Source organism: Triticum urartu, chromosome 3A (genome assembly GCF_056163025.1).
Source record: "Triticum urartu cultivar PI428250 chromosome 3A, HENAU_Tu73, whole genome shotgun sequence".
In the NCBI taxonomy this organism is placed as follows: Eukaryota; Viridiplantae; Streptophyta; class Magnoliopsida; order Poales; family Poaceae; genus Triticum; species Triticum urartu.
Genome location: NC_141875.1, coordinates 9,918,340 through 9,937,648, shown reverse-complemented (window position 1 = coordinate 9,937,648; position 19,309 = coordinate 9,918,340). Strand labels below are relative to the sequence as shown.

Sequence of the window (19,309 nt, the reverse complement as noted above, 5' to 3'; positions counted from 1 at the left end):
AAATACTCGATTGGTAAAATGCAGAAAAAATCATATACAACAGGGGACACAAAGAATGGACTCGGATAAGCAATGTCATGCAAGAAGCACATCCTTGTAACATGCTCAGACTATTTGAGTCGTTGCATGAGTAAGAGGGGAATTTCAAATACTTCACACCGCTTTCTTATATCCTGACAAATAGGCATCCACTCATTTATATATATAAAATACAGATACATAATTGTATATATAAATCTTTCACTATCATACAGGGAAAGATGCGTTCATATACAATACAGCGCCTTTTACCTGGCTGATAAGTGTGAAATAGAGGCGGTGGCCTTGGATGCAGTGGATGAACTGGACGTGGATGTTTCTCCTCGCACTCTACTTATTGAATCAATAAAAGTGGGCCTTGTGGGTAGTATCTCTGGAGAATTTCTTGATAACAACAACACAACTACCTCTGACATAGTTGGCCTTGAAGCAACAACGGATTGAGTGCAGAGAAGCGCTATCTCTATTATTCTTATTACCTCTTCTGGCATATATTCTTCGTGATCTAACGATCCATCCACCAACTTAATCACGTCCTCATTTTCATATAGCTTCCATGCCTGTATAGTCAATGGGTGTAATCAAATGCATGTCTTAAGATAGCATGAAGTGTGCACACAGAAAGAGACCTCAATACAGTAGATACCAAATGATCACATCTTCATTAATTATTAAAGTCATGCCTATTTAAGCTTCTTACTAAGGAAAGGTGCTTGGGAAAGACTGGTGTGCAATAAGTATATTGGCTCGATGGCCCTGTCTCTGACCAATTAGAAATCTGGGGACTCACATTTTTTTGGGATGGTTTGATGACTGTGAAAGAGCACTTCTTTTGCTTCATATCTTTTGCTATTATTAGAGACAGACCAAAATTTCATTTTTCTAGAACAAGTGGTTGGACAACGCCACCTTTCCCCAAAAAATAATACACTCGCAAAAGTATTGAGTATGTATGTGGCTAATGTGTCTTTTAAACAAGATCTAGTCGGTTAGTGCCTCGCAACATGGTGTGCGGTGTTGGGGTTGGTCCATTTATTGCAAGGCCATGGGGTTTAACGTTGGAATCTCCATCAGAATGGTAGATTCCTGGTTGACTCAATATACCACGTATTCGTTCACTCAAACTCGCCAGTTGTAAACAACAAAAGGATCCAGAAGTTGAAGGTACCACTAAAATTAAAATATTTTTCTGGTGCCTGCATTAGGGTGTGATCCTGATACAGGACAACCACATTCACCGGAACTGGCCTGGTAGTAAGTTGTGTTGTTGCAGTCATGAAGTTAAGCCATAAAATACCTCTTCTTCCAATGCAAGTTCGTGTGCGCTACATCATTAGTCCTCCAAACTATCTCTAACATCTATCCTCCACATATAGTGTTACCAACATTAGATGGCATAGATCACATGCTTAGACTAGCCATAGTGGGGAGTAACTTTCAGTAATAACATGCATATGTTACTAGTCTATGTTACTACCTCTATAGTGGAGAGTAACATATGTGTGGTGTCATGCAACACTTCATTTATTAGGTTGTAAACTCATCTTGTCTTGGTATGTGTGATGTTACTCATAATATGAGTAACTAGCTATGTTACTCTATTTCTCTCTCTCCTCATTAATTAGTTGCCACATCATCTTTTTTGCTTAGGTGTCATCTACGTTACTCCCACTATGCGATGCATAAAGGTGGGAATGATAGTCCGACTATGTAGAATTGTAATGCGTTTAATGGTAAGACTCCTCTCCTTTGCTGGTCATCTACCGGTGTATTCATTGGCTTTCTATGTTACACATCAACGAGATGAGCACCAACCTCCATATTTGATGGTGTGTAGTGACTGGAGTGACTAACGAAGGATTTTTCTTATTACTCAACATGGATGGAAGCACAGTCTCCGGAGTGGCCCCATGCAAACCTCTCCTTAGGCAGCCCCTTTGGTCTTAATAGACTTTTCATGTTTGCCATCATATAACCGTGTGCGTGTGCGCGCGTGTGTTTGGGCATCATAGTTATGTAGAGGCCGGATATAAGCTTGCTGTGCTTGTAACACTTGGTGCGATATTATGAGTCAATAAAGCGTCATTTAACAAAAAAATACTATTAAAAGAATGTCCTTAAAAACTAACTCTTGAAAATAACTTTAACTAGAGCAACATAAACACTGGTAGATGCTTACTTAGCAAAGATTTTTGTCAACTACTTGTTAAATCTCCAATCATATAGTGAAAACCATCCAAGGCATTCACATCACCAAATTAGGAAGTGCAAGTATAAAGAAATATACTCATAAGGATGAATCAAAGACCTGTGAAGTGGTTATGTAAAGCATTGGAGCCATATGGGACAATATATGGAACCAAGAGAGGATTTTCAGAAGGAAGATGGATACCGATTCAAGTAGGTATTGTGTTTCAGCCTCAATCCTTGTATCATTGATTTTCCGACCACTTATTATTTCCAAAATGACTATACCAAAGCTGTATGTGTCAACCTTCTCCGATAGCTGGCCATGGATTGCATACTCAGGAGCAGTGTAACCCCTGTTCAATAGTAAAATATAATTAGAAAAGAAACAGTGTGACCAATGTATTATTTACATGTTCAAACTTACAATGTTCCTGCAAATCTAGTGCTGAGATGACTATGATCATCAGGTAGGAGCCTTGCCAAACCAAAATCAGCAATCTTAGGTTGGAAGTCATCATCAAGAAGAACATTGCTAGATTTAATGTCACGGTGTATGATACACACATGAAACTCTTGATGAAGATATGCAAGGCCACGAGCCATGCCAACGATGATATTGAATCGCTGCTTCCAGTTAAGTGTTCCACGTCTCTCACCTATTATGCAAGAATGTGTGAATGTGAGATTATCACTTAGAGATGTCGGTCAGCACTGTCATAAGCTAATCAGCTCAGTTTGGAAGATTAAGGATGTAATTGCCTTTGCATAAACAAAACTACCATGGGACTAATATCCGTCGCACAATAGAGGTGTGAGTGTATGTTTCATTTTAAATTAATGAGACCTTCAAGAGCAATCAAATGGGAATAATAAGAGCAGTCCATATAAGATATTTTCTCACATGTCCAACCCGGCGGAGCCACAATTTTGGCACAGGGGTGGACCAATAACTGATTGTCATATGAATTTTGGCTCATGTTGGGTTTTTCCTAACTTTTTTTGACATGATATAAAGAGTGTTTCGGAAATATTAGGGTGCGCTGAGGTCCGCCCATGTGGCCCATGAGTGGCCAAACAAGTAAAGTAGATGAAGGAGCAAGGATCCATAGAGCATACCGTAGAGAAACTTGTCAAGGCTACTATTCGCCATATATTCATAAACAAGGAGGCATTCAGAACCCTTGCGAGAACAACCAAGAAGCCGGACAAGATTTCGATGCTGAACATTGCTAATAAGCTTTACCTCGCTTTCAAAATCTTCTTTGGCCCTGCTAGTTTGCATTACTGACAACCTTTTTACTGCAACAATTTTCCCATTTTTCAGTAAGCCCTGTTATAAATGGACAAAATAAATAAATAAATCACTTCTGCAATAATCTAGTAAAGTACAACGAAAAAGCAACTTGGTATCATGATGTTCTTATTATATTTTTCTGTCCTTTTGTCTGCAAATCTTCATAGTGCATTAAATATTTGAAGACCACCATACCTTAAAGACATCTCCAAAACCTCCTTCTCCAATTTTACTTTTCTCACTAAAATTATTGGTTGCAGCCTTAAGATCGTGATAGTTAAAATTTGTTGGACCTTGCAGTTCCGTTGCTCCAAGTATATCACCTAAATAAGATACAGTCAGGTGAGGAAACACACATTCAAATAGAAATTAATTTATTTTATTTTCCAGCTAAATTTCTAAAACAATTTAATATGCAAAATAGGGAAGCTAAAAATGGAACTGGTTACACTTGCAAATACAAAACAAATGCAAATGGTTCTATGCCAAATGCTAATACATTTAGTATAGTATGCCCTTGTAAAAACAGGCACAACCTTTCGCTAACTATCAACACTCGATATCATTTACATAGCACTACATAAATAACCAAAAAATAAATACACGGTGAGTACAAAAGGAGCATCACTCAAAATATTCAAAGAAAAGGAGAATAAAAAAATAAATGTGATAAGAATCAAGGCTCCACAACATAACTACAAATTATGGGATAATTCGAAGGTGTGGCCAGAGGCGCATGCATGCCCCTGGATGAAAATAACTGATTTTCAAATTTTGAAAAATTCCGACATATGTACTCTATTTGTTTTCTATGCTTGTAACTTTCAGAAATATGATCAAAGATTTCTAGCATGAATTAATTATTTTCTTTTGCATGATTCCGATAAGTGCTCATTTTATAACATGATGAAAATATGTCAAAAATTTGAGAAAAATTCTAGTGCTTAAGTGTGTGAAACCTAAATTCAATCGCTCATGCTCACACACACAGACCACAAACACCCACACACACACATGTACGATATCAATTCCCTTTTTATATGTCTAAATTTGAACACCCAGTGTGGCAAAATGGTTACTTTTCATGGAAGTTTCAAGCATTTACATGTTTCTTTTACATTTGAAAACATATTTTTTCAAAAAAAATTGTTCTATGGGAGTGCATGCTTGGTGGAGCCATTTCGCTTCTCTTGACATTATGTTTCTTCAAGGTGGAAATTGTATGACAGCAATGACTCATGAAAACATATCTACTTTGGCTCTGCTAAATTCGGTGCCAAAATATATAATGGCAACTTCCGAAATTCACTTTGTTTTCAGAGACCTTCTATAAAATTATGAGTTGCCAATAGGGATTGTTTGCATACTTAACTTAATGACCAAAGGCAATCTGACTATTGTGAAAAAATTATAAGTGACCCGGTAACAATGGATATTGTGTCATTCAAGTTGGCATCAATAAATGATTGATGATCATTAGTAATAAAGTTAAAATCCACAATGTGATAATGTAGTTAGTTATGTGAAAACAAGTCAACATCTCGCTCTCTTATTACATAATTTGGGTGTCCTATCCAATGGATGAATTAGGAGCCTATGTTGAGTTGTGAAATGATAGAACTGTATGCCATTATCATCATGGGAATACACGAAACTAGTGACATGGCATTGCGGATGTTCTCTTGAGGAATCTCATTAAATGGAACTTACGAAATCACATCATGACCCTCAAGTTGACTAAATGGAAGCAACTTTTTCTGAACTCGAGGCAAAAAATTTACAAGTTTCATTAATTAAGAAGATTTGTTTTGCCTAGTTACTGACATCAACTTGGACCATGTTTGTAAGATCGCATTGAATAAGTTGACATGAACCGAAGAGCATTAACTTCTCGAAAGTGATGTACTTCGTGACATTTACCTCTTCGAGGCTTCTTTAGCTTCATAGACCGCCAGGTCCAAAACAAAGCTAATAACCCTAGAAGCAACAGGAAGGCCAGACCTCCCAAAATTGCTCCTACAATGGCCCCCTTCCCTCTTGATTTTCCTGTAGAAAGAATGAATTGTGAGCTCTGATTCGGAGATGAAATTTGAGTCAGAAACATAAAAAATTCATTGACTATGTGGTTTTTGTAGAACATAATATAACAATCCAATTGACATCAAAGTTCAACCAAACATGTTCCCTCGAGCAATTAAACATGTCTTAGCATTGTGACAAAATAGAGAACGCTAAAGTTCAAACTCACCCCAAACACCGGTTTCCAAATGTTAAAAAATACGATCCAGAGTACTAAAGTTGAATTGGCCATTAGATGATGCAAGACAAGTAAGAGAGGTAAATATGGTCCACTAGCCCATGGTTGACTAGGGCCTTCCTTTTGAATTTGTCTTTGTATTCCTCCTTTTCATTTGACTTGTTGACTATGACTACTCGCTTGGTCCTTTGTTGAATTGGCCTGACTTTGACAATTGGCCACGTAGATGCCACATGGGAAACATGAAGAACCCCATCCTATATATACCTAAAAAGTTCATGCCGGTATCTTATCTATCGCAAAATGCAAACATGCCACATGACCGTACAATTATGAATGGATAAGATCCACCTTAACTTGCAAACATGAATGGGAAAAGACCTACCACCACATGCAACCATGCATGAAAAACTATTTTTCATTCTATTATTCTAATTGCATTTAATAAATATTTTACAATTTTGGTTCACGTGTCAATAATCTAAATATTATATTCCACATGATCAATTCTAATTGAAATATATTGCACTCGGTTCCTGCAGCAACGTGAGATGTATCATCTAGTTCACGGAATTATTATCTCCCCAACTGTAGCCCCCTTGACCAGTACTCACATCAATCATTGATGTAGTTGCAGGACAATTCTTCATGTTTGATGATCTTCTATGCAGATTCCATGGTTTGGGGATCGTTTGAGAAAAAGCAATCCTGAAATACGGCACTACTTGAGGTGGTGGTACCATCCTTGTCCGATGTCGTAGGACAAAAATCACAGCAAAGATGTCGTACGCACAAGAGGAACTCACCAGAGCGCAAGTAGGGCGTCAGGTCTGCCGTCGCATTAGCCGGGAAGAAGGGCTTATCAGAGTACCTCATGAAGCACCCGGCGTCCACTGCCCGGCCGTCGGAATTGGGCGGGCACCGGTCAATGTTGCTCGCAGCTACCTGGAGGCACTGCGCGCAGCCGTCCTGCCCGACCGTCTCCACACACTGCGCCATCGCGTACACGCCGGTGCCCGCGGCCGCCGCAGCTAGCCGCGGGAAGCGAGGCACGGCTGCCGCGAGGTCGTTGATCAGCGCCTGCACCGCGCCGTCGAAAGCGGTGCCGGGCACGGCGGAGCCGTTGCAGCGCTGCGTGTTGCCAGGGAGGGTGGACTGGTCGAAGAACGCCACGCTCTCGTACCGTATGATGCAGCCGTCGAGGATGGCGCGCCCGCCGTTAGCAGCCCCGCAGGCGGCGTGGATGCGCGCCGCGGCGGCGTCGAAGCAGGCGACGCAGTCCCTCCCGGTGACGTATGGGCGGCACTGCGCCAACGCGAACGCCGGCGCGGCGGCGCGAGGCTCCGCTGCGGTGGCGAAGCCGCTGCCGGCGGAGAGGTTGGCGCGGAGCTCAGCGAAGGTGGAGTTTAGGGCCGCGAGGAAGGCGGCCGTGGGCGTGGCGTTGTACTGGCTGCACCCAAGGTTGAGCTGCGTAGCCTGCGGGTCAGCGACGGTGAACGGAACCAACGCGCAGGTGACCGCCAGCGCTAGAGCCGGCAACAGCGGGAAGTGAGCCATGCGGTGCATCGGCGAGAGCAGAGGAGAGAGGAGAGGAGAAATCGCCGTGGACGCTGGGTTTTGGACGAGAGGGTCGGGCAGAGGGTGGATTTGGGTTGATTGAATTGCCAAGTACTAGGAGGTGTGCAGTGTAAATTAGTTGGAGTCATGGAACAAAAATGCGAGACTTAAGGCCAAGGGAAACGTTTGAGTCCGGCGCGCCGGCTCGAGTGTTGCGCCGGTAGCGCGTGGTCCATTGAATCCAGTGTCATCGTACGGTAGCAATGCGCGACACGGTCTCTCGCGTTGTGGGACGCGTGGGTTGGCAGGCCCCACGAACCGCTGAAGCAGCTGCAGCCTTATCCATTTTTCACGGTGGCACTGCATCCATTCATTAGCCACCGCTCCAACTAGATCAAGCAAATCCAAAGCTACTGCCTGCTCCATCGAGGCGAAATCTATCTTTGGCCGAAATTGATCAAATTTGGTAAACTTGGGTCAAATTTTGGCCGAAGTTTTTGTAAATGGCCGAAATTCGGCCATCTCAGCCAGGGGCGGAAAAATCTCAAACTGAAAGTCAAAACGCATGCCCACACCCATGCACTCTGCGAGTGGCGAACCGAGGAGGAGACCATGACGGGCGACGGGGGCAACGGGCCGGTGCGGCTAGTCCCGCCTACCCGTCCCACTCCGACGCGGTGGCGTGGCGGCGCTGCTGGTCGGGAGGCTCTCTGTCCACCTCCCCATCTCGGACGGTGCCGATCCTTTTCCCCTCCACTGCGCTCCTTAGGCAAGCCCAAGGCAGCAGTCCAAGATGCTCCAATCGCTAGCGCCGGGCGCTGGAACCAGCGGGGAAGGGCTGCGACTGGCGTCCTGGGATGCTTCAACGGCGTCCCGGCGAGCTGGAAATCGACGACCACCTACGGCGTGAACTGGCATGGCGTGCTGCAACCGGCCGCAGAGAAGCTACAACCGCCGGATAAGAAGTGCTACCATGGGCATGCGGCAAGCGAGCTCAATCCCATGATGCTGGAACCAGCAAAAAAAATTGCTGGAAGCAGCCTTCTTCCCCAGGTTGCAACGGAGCTCGGCGAGCAATATGCTACAACCGGCCATCCAATTTGCTGGAACCAGCAAAAAAATTGCTGGAACCGGCCTTCTCCCTCGGTGCAATGGAGCTCGACGAGCAATTTGCTACAAGCGGCGATCCATTTTGCTGGAACCAGCAATTGTTTTTGCTGGAACAAAATTCTCTTCATGAGTTGCAGTGCCGAGGTGTGTTGCCTTTTTTGCTGCGACTGGCGAACAATTCCGCGAGGTTGTCGTCGGGGTGCCGCGACTGGTAGCGACACCACCGGAGCTATTGCGTTGCACCGGAGCTACGATTGTCGCCATGGGAGCTACATCCACGAGCGCACGCTGCCGGATGCGCGTAGCCAGCGAGAAATGCATAAGACAATGGTGGCGAGGGGCGGCGTGGGGTAGCGACCGGTGGCGAGGGGGGCCGAGATGCGTCGGAGCGGTCCTTCGAGGCAGGCCGTGTCGCTCATCTGCGAAGGCGTGATTGGAGGTTTCCTGAGAGAAAAGTACGCCAGGGGAGGAAGAAAGAGATCGTGCGGTGTGTACGTGATCTCATTGTACTAAATCGAGTAGTTAGGGATAGACCGGCTGAAATTTTGAGCCGGTGCGTCGGCACCTATTAGCGCCCTAAGGTGAAAGGGTGTTTCCTTCCGCCAAGAAGCTAGAAACTGCGTAGACATCTCAATCCCTAATTATATTAATCGTATTTATGTATTTTAGTTTTGGTTCATATATTTATAAATCCAAATGATCATGTCTGTGGATGGCATCTGGAAGATGGAGCGTGTGCTGAGTTCGTGGTTTGTGGATGGCAGGTATGGTTTCCTCCTTCGGTGTCTTAGTCGTGGTGGGGTGCTAGATCTGGAGTTCGATGGCGTGTCCAGGGTGTTGCCCCGGTCTGTTTCGTTCAACGGCAATGGCTTTACTTTTGGTGAGCCACCTTGGAGGTCCGCAAAGCTGCATATCAGCGATGGAGCAACGTCGAGCTCGGGTAGGGAGGTGATCTGTCATTCTTTTCTTCGGTGGCTGCTGTGGTGGTGCCGGAGGCAGGTGACGGGCGTTGGTATCAAACTCAAAGATGTTCTGCTATCTTTTCAGTTTTGTCATGTCGGTCATTATGTGACTTGTACTTTGATCTTTATGATATGAATGAGACACATATTACCATGCAAAAAAATAATCATGTGCGTATAACCAAATTTTATTAGAATTATTGCAAGGAATCCCTGCAGCAATGCACATGGTATCATCTTGTTTAATTGTGGGTCCCTCCCGTCATGTAATTTTACCTTAAACCTTCACCTCATCTCGTAAATTTTCCATTATGAAAAAGATTATGTGACTGTTGGATTGCTTATGTTGGGGAATAAGATGTATAATCCATTGGAACTTTTTTTACTGGATTCTCATTCTCACGAATAAAAATATTGAGTGGTTGTTGGGGGAATTGAATCAGGCACAGATAACAGTTTGTAGTGAGTGGCTGTGGCTCAGCTGATTTAGAAGCAGTTTTTTTTTTGATAAAAATCATTTTTATTAACATAAAATATACTATCAAGCGGATATAAAGCATGATAGCAACACCCGACCTCTGCATAGGATGTACACAGCCAAACATTAATAGACTGACATAAAAGAACTGACATATGGACAAAAGCAGTTATCTCTTGGCTAATACTAATAATCATCTCATCATGATCGTCTTACCACTTTTATAGTTTAAGAGGACTGGATCGGATGATTCTTAGCAGTGACTTAGAAATAGCAAAGTCACAAATTATGCCCCATGATGAACCCTCTGTAGCACCGGAAAGTCAAACAAACTTAGCGGTCGGTCGGCGTGGAAGTATTCACAATCGACTGCAATTCCTGTGATTAATAAGCGTTAATTGCAATGTCAAGCCAACTCTATAATTGTCCTTCTAGTGGTCGTCAGATGGACTCTACAATTGCAGCCAAGCTGATCCAGTGGCGTGAACTGATAGATCGGTTTATTCCTCCCTCTTTAAGGAAATCTACACCTTATGTATCTTCGTAAAATTTGTATTACTCATGTTAACCATACTCAGCATAAGGTTAGAGATAGCTTAGCTAAGTTTGTTAGATTGGAGGACAGAACAACGACTTGGGTTGGATCTAGCCCGTCAGATTCTGTAGAGCTAGCTCTCGCAAATTGTAATGACGATGTTATTGAGTAATACAATGGTTACACCAGCAAAAAAAATGAACTCTTGTAGGGGAGTGATGGCAGCAGCATGTGGACAACTTGTTTTGGCGACCACAATGATCGTTTGATCGTCTAGGGACCTTGGTGTAATTTTTGAAATGTCTACATTGTATTTCTGATGAATTTTGATAATAGATCTAGGTCTTATTGAAAAATGTGTTAATTGAACGGTGTGTAATGAAGTTTCCTTCCCATCGCACTCGTGGTGGCTGCTTTCTGAGACGCGGATAGTCCAAGTGCACACATTGACGGCTAGCATACGGCAACTGAAAGTGAAAGAGACATTGTAAATTGTAATGTAGTGGGAGAGGAGTAGAGTCGCCCGTGTAGAATGGAATGGTCTGTCAATTGTCCACATCTGTGCCCATGGCTTCTTCCACTCAAACTCTACGCTCCGGCCACTTCTGTTTACCATCAACTGGATTAGAGCATCTTCAGCCGTGCCCCAACAAGGCCCCCAAGCGATTTTTCGGTTGTCGGCTCGAAAAATCGGCTCAGTCGCATTTTCAAAGGCCTTTTTTTTCGCCAGCTCGAGCCGAAATTGGCACCAGCGGTCTCAGGCCGAACCCGGCGCGCTGGGGGCGCTTGGGGTGCCGGCCGAATCGTTTTTGACGCGAAAATCGGCGAGCTCTCCTTGGCAGCGACTCGGCTCTTCTCGTCGCTTCGTCGTCCTCATCGCCTCGGTTCCCGTGGCGGAATCAATGCCAAAGCTGCCGCGCGTTGCCGCGCCGGTCAGCCTCCTCCATTGGTGCCACACGGGCGGCGCAGTGAAGACGGGACGATACGCGTCCCTCGCCCGCCACGCGTACACACGGTGGCCACGAGAGCGCCACCTATATAAGCCGACCCCTACCGGTGACGCACAGACTCTCCACCGCCAACGTCCCCATTCCTCCCTCTCTTCTCGCCGTCTCCAGTTCACCCAATGGCCGAGCGCTTTTCAGGCGACGGCGCGGCGGCGAACGGCTTCGGCCGCCGCCACCTTCACGAGGACGAAACTCGGCTTCTCTATGAGGCCGAGTACCCACCCCGCCGAACATGGGGTGCCCGGAGCTTGAAGGATCAGCGCCGGCGGGGTCCCGGTGCCACCACCGCCCACCGGGGCGACGCGTCGTGCGGAGATCGCCCGTATCCGCGCCTCTCTACCGCAGGCGGCGAGGGAAGGGCCGAGGTACGTCCCCGACAGCCCGCTGTGGGAGCAGTATTTACGTCGCCGCCATGCCGAGCAGCTCGAGGCCACCAACGGCGTCGTGCCCTCCGAAAGGCTCAACTCCGACGGCCGTCGCCGATGGTGGGGCGTGCCCAGCCTGTGACGCCCGGGTAATTAAACTACAGTGATCCTTTGCTAATGATGCCATGTCACCACTATTACTGTTACTAATCTCCCGTTGATCCAAATCCGCTTCAAATTCAAATTCAAATAATAAGTGAAATGCTAAACTTCTCAAACATGAAAACTAAAATGATCATCTTGTGGCAAATAATTCATAATCAATTATGGTGGTGAACCAACTTTTTACAAAGTGGTTTAATGCCATATAATAAATAAAATAGAACACAAAAAGAAATAAAAGGTTAAAAAGGAAAACCCCAAGCCAACTGGGCCGTGCGGCCCCTAACCGCCTGGGCTGGCCACAACAGGCCCACCTGCCAGTGCGCCCACCTCCCCTGTTCCACCGACCGCGTAGCTACAGGGAGGGGTCGCCCCCGACCACCTCGCCAGCGCCGTCAGGGAGGATAAGGCCTCCCCGCGCCCCCTCGAGCTCTTCCCCCTGCTCCACTCCACCACACACCACTTCCCTCTCTCTCCCTTCGCCTAGCCCCTCACCCAGATCCCCTGTCCCCTCCTTCCCGAGCTCCGCCATGGACGCGTCGCTGGCGCTGCCATAGCCACTGCTCTCCACGCTGCCGGAGACTGCGCCAGGGGCACCGTCTGCGTCGCCTACATCGACTACGTGGACGCGCTTGAAGCTCGGAGCCACCGCCTCGACGAGATCGACACCGCCTTCATCTTAGGTCATCGCCGCTTGCCGTCGTCGATCCCGTCGCCCTGCGCTCCTAAACCTCTCAACGAGCCTTTCATGAGCTCCACGGTGAGCGTGCAGTCATATCCCCTCTGCCCCCCTCCGTTTCCATGTCTATATCCGTCGTGGCCATTGATGCCCGAGCTCGTCGCCACTGACCTTGTTGCCGCCGCGGCCATTGCCCGCGAAGCTCGCGTCCGTGCACACGGTCGAGCTCCTGGAGCTCGCAGGCACCCTACGCACTCACCGACTCCTCCCCATATGCTCTTTGTGCTCGATCCAAAGCACCACGAGCATCAGCCATCGCTGATATCATCATCGTCGTCGTCGCCACGCTACTCCCCGGCGACTGCCGCGGCCACCATCCGACGCGGCGCCTCCTGCGTGTTCGAACGGGCTCCATCGCACGCGTGCCCTCGCACTGCGCCCCTGCTGCCGTTGCGCCGTGCCGCACGGCGCTCGTCGCTCCCGCCCCGCGCCGCCGGCCTCTGCCGCGCGCGAGCGCTCAGGGCCTTCCCTGCTCGCCCCGTGCATGTCTAGCCACTTGCCGAGCGCCGCCTCCCCTGCCTGTTGCTGTGCTGATGCAGCTGCTGCTTTCCTGCTGTCGTCGTCAGGCCCTGCAGCCGCTCGCGACGCCGCGTTCGGGTCTCGTCCGGCCTCGCCTCCGGCCGCTGCCCTTGCGTGCCCCGCGCCGGTCGCCCGCCCGCACGCGCCCTCCCGCGCTTGGCCGCGCCCGCACCGCTGCCCATCGTTGCTCTGCATGTACTGCTGCTAGTACTGTAGCTAGTGCTTGCTAGCTTTTCTAAATCTACAATGAATAACCCTCTTGAGAGCCTCTAAACTGCGGTTAAACAACTGTTAACAAGGTTAAGAAAAATATGAGTAGATGGTATACTTGACAAACTCCATTTTATCCCACTGGACCAAATCCTTTCGATGTGTGGATTAATTCCTATGAAAATCACAAATTGCTATGTTTTGTTAACAGAAAAGCAGAAACAGAAATGTTGCAGTAGCACTTTTCCGACAAAGATTTGATCAAGCAAATAGATTCTAACATAGCTGCACTTGATATTGTCATGTAGATCACAGAAAATTGATCAAGTTTGATATAAGGCACTACTCCTATGGATGAGTAGAACACTAGCTATAGCCTTTGGAAAACAGCTAAATGATGTTCAAAACCGAGGGATTCTCAGACTTAGACAAATTTCACTAAATCCTGAAAATTTCTAAAACTTTAGAAATTCATATAAGTTAACCCGTAACTCGGATGAAAATAATTTATATATGAAAGTTGCTCAGAACGATGATACGCATCCAAATATGCGGTCCGTTTACCTGTCAGACGCTTCTAACTATCTGAACATGGAACATTCCCCCTCCGGTCATCTGTTTGATACAGGTCCGGAACCGGGAATTCATTCCCGGTTGAATTTTCCCCCTTCACCTTTATCGTGTAGCCTTACGTTAGGTCACACCCGGCACGGCTTATTGCCATGTTATTGTTTTTGATGCTATGTTTGCTTTATATTTACTGTTTCTTCCCCCCTCTTCTCTCGCTAGACACCGAGACCGACGCCGCTGCTACCCAGTTCGACTACGGTGTTGACGACCACTCTCTCTTGCCAGAGCAACCAGGCAAGCCCTCCCTTTGATCACCAGATATCGCCTATTCTTCTCTCTATTGCTTGCATTAGAGTAGTGTAGCATGTTACTTCTTTTCGTTATCCTATCCTGATGCATAGCCTGTCCTTGCTACTACTGTTGTTACCTTTACCTGCAATCCTAAATGCTTAGTATAGGATGCTAGTGTTCCATCAGTGGCCCTACACTCTTGTCCGTCTGCCATGCTATACTACTGGGCCGTGATCACTTCGGGAGGTGATCACGGGCATATGATATATACTTATACTGTTACATTACTTATGATACTGTTCGGAGATGGGGGCTGAAGGGGCAGGTGGCTCCATCCAGGTAGTGATGGGCCTGAGTTCCCGACGGCCCCCGACTGTTACTTTGAGGCGGAGCGACAGGGCAGGTTGAGACCACCTAGGAGAGAGGTGGGCCTAGCCCTGGTCGGTGTTCGCGGATACTTAACACGTTTAACGAGATCTTGGTATTTGATCTGAGTCTGGCTACTGGCCTATACGCACTAACCATCTACGCGGGGGCAGTTATGGGCACTCGACGTCGTGGTATCAGCCGAAGCCTTCGTGACGTCAGCAACTGAGTGGCGCGCGCCGGATTGGACCGTAAGCCTGCTCTTGTATTAAGGGGGCTAGTTCTGCTTCCGGCCGCGTACGCAACGTGCAGGTGTGCAATGGGCGATGGTCCCAGACCCCTGCTCCATAGGATTTAGACCGGCGTGCTGACCTCTCTGTTGTGCCTAGGTAGGGCTGCGACGTGTTGATCTTCCGAGGTCGGGCATGACCCAGGAAAGTCTGTCCGGCCAAATGGGATCGGGCGTGTTGGGTTATGTGGTGCACCCCTGCAGGGAAGTTAACCTATTCGAATAGCCATGATCTTCGGTAACAGGACGAATTGGAGTTGTACCTTGACCTTATGACAACTAGAACCAGATACTTAATAAAACACACCCTTCCAAGTGCCAGATACAACCGGTGATCGCTCTCTCACAGGGCGACGAGGGGAGGATCATTGGTTAGGATTATGCTATGTGATGATACTTGGAGGACTTCAGTCTACTCTCTTCTACATGCTGCAAGACGGAGGCTGCCAGAAGCGTAGTCTTTGAAAGAACTAGTTATCCCCCCTTATCCCGGCTTTCTGCAGTTCAGTCCACATATGCCTTATTCCAGTTGATACCAATGCATACATATGTAGTGTAGCTCCTTGCTTGCGAGTACTTTGGATGAGTACTCACGGTTGCTTTCTCCCTCTTTTCCTCCCATTTTCTATACCCAATTGCTGCGACCAGACCTTGGAGCCCGGGAGCCAGACGCCACCGTCGACGACGACTACTACTACTCGGGAGGTGCCTACTACTACGTGCAGCCCGCTGACGGCGACCAGGAGTAGTTTAGGAGGATCCCAGGCAGGAGGCCTGCGCCTCTTTCGATCTGTATCCCAGTTTGTGCTAGCCTTCTTAAGGCAAACTTGTTTAACTTATGTATGTACTCAGATATTGTTGCTTCCGCTGACTCGTCTATGATTGAGCTCTTGTATTCGAGCCCTCGAGGCCCCTGGCTTGTAATATGATGCTTGTATGACTTATTTTATTTGTAGAGTTGTGTTGTGATATCTTCCCATGAGTCCCTGATCTTGATCGTACACGTTTGCGTGTATGATTAGTGTACGATTAAATCGGGGGCGTCACAAGTTGGTATCAGAGCCGAGTGCCTGTAGGAATCCCTCTTCCCAACTCCTTGGCCGAAGTCGAGTCTAGTCATTGAAAAACTTTTACTAACATGGCCGTGTGGCTTATGGGCCCACGTCACCATTGGGTGGTATTAGGATCTTTTACTCCTTGTCTTTACTCTGGGATTCTAAACTCTCTTCTATTCGGGTTTAATGAGTTTACTAAAATCTAACTTTAGGTTCTCGAAAATACTTCCTCCCGGAGAGCCCCTTCAGGCCAGATGATCGCCTGTTGCACCAGAAGATTATGAAGACACTTCTCTGATGCTTTCCCGAGACCCTTGTGCCCTTCGTCGTTGCAATTCCATACCACCGATAATCCCTATGGAAAGCTACATACACTTGTCGTCCATAACTTCATTCCCAGTTGATCTTGTTATTACAAGATACCTTGGAAATTCTCTCTATTGTTTCGAGAATACTTTGTACTTACTGCCTTGTTGTTCTTTGTCACCGGAATACCCCTACGGATAATTCTCGCACTTATCGAGTATCCGCTCATCCCCCAGTTGTTTATGTGTTTCACAATGGTCATCGAAATACTATTCGATCCTCCAAAAATCCTTAGTAGCTTATTGCTCTGCAATACTTGTCTACTTGCATGATGGATGCTTTCCATATGTCTGAAAATATTCGTTAGTATCCTTAGGCACCATCATTTTGATCCCTTTGATTCAACATGAGTGCGAATGCACGCAATCATTAGTTGATCCTTTTAAATTATCTTTCTGGCTCAGACGTCATTTTTGAAGATGAGCTTGTTCTCGACCAATCGGATTGCCACCGATTGTACCCTTAAGTCTACGCAACTTACCCATCCTTAATCAGAGCGTTTGCTTTTGATCCCTTGATCAGAAATCATAATTCTTTTGCATTTGAGCTTTGAGTTAGTCAGTTGTTTCTATAATCTGATCCCCTTGCATCCTTTCTTCAACTGATTGTGTGCCGATGCTCACATCAGCTCCGCTATGGACCGTCAGATCCTTTATTGGATTATTATTCGACAGTGTCCTCCTTATTCAATAACCTCGTGATCCTTTCCTCTGATACATAATGCTTTTGGTAAATTGTATCCTCTATTGTCTCAACCATGCTCTCTTTTCGAGCTGGTGATATTTACGATTGAAGCTTGTGGTATATGTTTCCACGATACCCTAACGGGTTGAACCTATGCCTTTCTTAATCTGTGTGAACCCAAAAGTTTTCACGGGTCATACTCCTCTGATAATTCACCAGGTAGGTTTTGACACTGAAATCAGTTTTATCTAGAGCAGTGAATGAAAGGTTATGCATTGAAGAAGTGGGAGTCGACCTTGAACTTGTGTTCATGCCCATGGACACGATGTATATCCTATCATGGAAGCTTCTTGTAATAATAACTATCCTCCTTGATATAATATCTTTTGGTATCTGTGAATTGATCCTTGCAATCGTGGTTCCGACCATATGTTCTTCTTTGACCCCATTTCTCGGGCAAGTTTAAGCACTTGTCTTGTGTGGACCAATACACCAGTCCAACCTTTACTTTGATCTACCGTCGAGTATTACACCCTGGTATCTCGGGAATATCATGGGACATCATAACTTCTTATGGGTTCTTCATAAACTATTATCACTCGCCGGATCCAATTGTTCCTAGGTTCTGGGTTATCGTCAACCAAGAACACCGAATAGTGAATCGAGTCCGCACTCTGATTCAGTAACTCTTAAGTAAATGTTGTTGCTTACAAGTTAATAATCATTTAAGTCATTCCTAGCCTGATCGGCTATATCATCATTGTGCTAAATTTTAACTGTGCTACCTGGTCCTTCTTCACGGAGCACAATTCTCGACGATGAGCTAAGCTTACGTCGATTTCCCTCATCATATCACTTCTCCCTGAACAGCAAACTTGATTTCGAGTTTGTGTCATACCCATGGTTCCAATAACCATTCGCTTCATCATTCCTTTCACTTGATGTCATCGCCGATCGATTACATATTCGTGGAGCCTCTTGACTAAATTTGTCGTGGTCATCAAACAACATTTTGATTCCTTCCAGAATATCAACCAAATGGATGATGACATGTAACCATCCTCGTCCCTCGATGATTTGTGTTATCACCGACAACATTATTGCTTTCCCTCCAACACAAACTTGTTCGTGTTTTGAGTTATACCTGGAGACCCGTGCTATCCAGCAATTATTCTTCGATACCTTGGAGTGTTACCATATTTTATGTCAAGAATGTCGTGAGAATTTCACCACCTCCTAAGAATTCTTGATACAGGTAATACTTATCACCATCACCATTCTTTCTTGGTCCCCGTGTTGGATCTAACCGGGATACCAACAGGTGAACGGTGCTGTTTGGATTCTGCCCTTCTAGCAACCCTATTGCTTTGAAGTTAATGGTCGAACATTCATTCTTAGACTATTGATCACTGAATCACCATTCTAACATTTGATCATGCTACCTAAGGCCCTACTTTGGGCACCCTTTTCCACTAATGTTTAATTGTTTATGTTTTTTTCTTGAGCATACATCATTATATCATTTGATCCGACAAATGTTATCTCCTTATTCACATAACTATGGAAATCCATCTTTTTGGATACCTCGTTGTATTATCGCTGAGTCCATCAGCCACCTCCTCATCCTCTCCTTGGCTTAATGATGAATCCCTTCGTGTATCCAGAGTCTGCCCTTGATTGAAGACCATGCAATGCTATCTCAAAGCATGTCTGTGGTACTCTGATTTTCAACAAGAACATTTGAAGCCTAATGCTAAATGTTACTTTCTCAACTATCCAAACACCGTTGTATGGGTAATGTCATGAAAATTCTCTCCCGTACCTAAAGAGTTTTCTACATTATATCCTGTCATGGATATCATGCTCTACTTGTCCTTGGGAAGGATATACCTTTGAAATGTGTGTTTAAACCCATTTTCCTTTCCATTGTTCTGTTTAATCTGATAATCATATTTGCCTTTCCATTGGTTGGTTTAACGCGTCTTGTGATCTATATGATCTAAGCGGTAATATTCTCCTGCTTATGTAAACACCTCGGTGTACAATTCTGTCAGCAAGACCCTGTTACTATTGTTGATGACATTTCGGTAGCCACCGATGGACGAGAACCTTGCCTATTGGCCCGCCTCGTTCAACGAGCAGGAAAATGGTTCTCTTCGTCCCTCGCCCTTGGTATCGATGTTGTTGCCGACATAGCTGACAGGCTATCCTCTGACATGCCTTGCTTACATGATCTTGCAAGACGTCACTGCCCTTCCTACTTT

At 46.0% G+C, this 19,309-nt stretch overlaps 1 protein-coding gene and 1 long non-coding RNA gene across 4 annotated transcripts; one reads left to right on the top strand and one right to left on the bottom strand.

Annotated features, from left to right (window-relative positions):
* Positions 1 to 181: 181 nt before the first annotated feature.
* Positions 182 to 7,546, bottom strand: LOC125542330 (cysteine-rich receptor-like protein kinase 2). 3 transcript variants are annotated; one of them, XR_007297858.2, is made up of 8 exons: positions 6,587 to 7,544; positions 5,444 to 5,569; positions 3,719 to 3,846; positions 3,346 to 3,559; positions 2,654 to 2,885; positions 2,432 to 2,582; positions 2,219 to 2,347; positions 393 to 599 (listed from the first exon to the last, which is right to left on the bottom strand). XR_007297858.2 is itself a non-coding variant. In XM_048705316.2 (7 exons), exons 1-7 carry the CDS (start codon positions 7,344 to 7,346, stop codon positions 288 to 290), a joined length of 2,007 nt encoding a protein of 668 aa, XP_048561273.2. In that variant the 5' UTR covers positions 7,347 to 7,546; the 3' UTR covers positions 182 to 287. The 3 variants fall into 3 exon arrangements, 2 of the variants coding, with proteins under 2 accessions (XP_048561273.2, XP_048561274.2); XM_048705316.2 differs by lacking the exon at positions 2,219 to 2,347 and having other exon boundaries at positions 182 to 599; positions 2,348 to 2,582; positions 6,587 to 7,546; XM_048705317.2 differs by lacking the exon at positions 2,219 to 2,347 and having other exon boundaries at positions 182 to 599; positions 6,587 to 7,538.
* A 4,773-nt stretch (positions 7,547 to 12,319) lies between these two features.
* LOC147977738 (uncharacterized) lies at positions 12,320 to 15,835 on the top strand. The gene is made up of 3 exons (XR_015617935.1): positions 12,320 to 12,716; positions 14,214 to 14,288; positions 15,589 to 15,835. It is a non-coding gene; the product is annotated as an uncharacterized LOC147977738 (long non-coding RNA).
* The last annotated feature ends 3,474 nt before the right edge of the window (positions 15,836 to 19,309 follow it).

Coding starts and splice junctions, on each gene's coding strand:
- LOC125542330 (XM_048705316.2), bottom strand. CDS start 7,346: ATGCACCGCATGGCTCACTTCCCGCTGTTGCCGGCTCTAGCGCTGGCG. Junction 5,570..6,586: donor GACGCCCTACTTGCGCTCTG/GTGAGTTCCTCT, acceptor TTCTTTCTACAG/GAAAATCAAGAGGGAAGGGG. Junction 3,560..3,718: donor GTTTTGGAGATGTCTTTAAG/GTATGGTGGTCT, acceptor CATTTATAACAG/GGCTTACTGAAAAATGGGAA.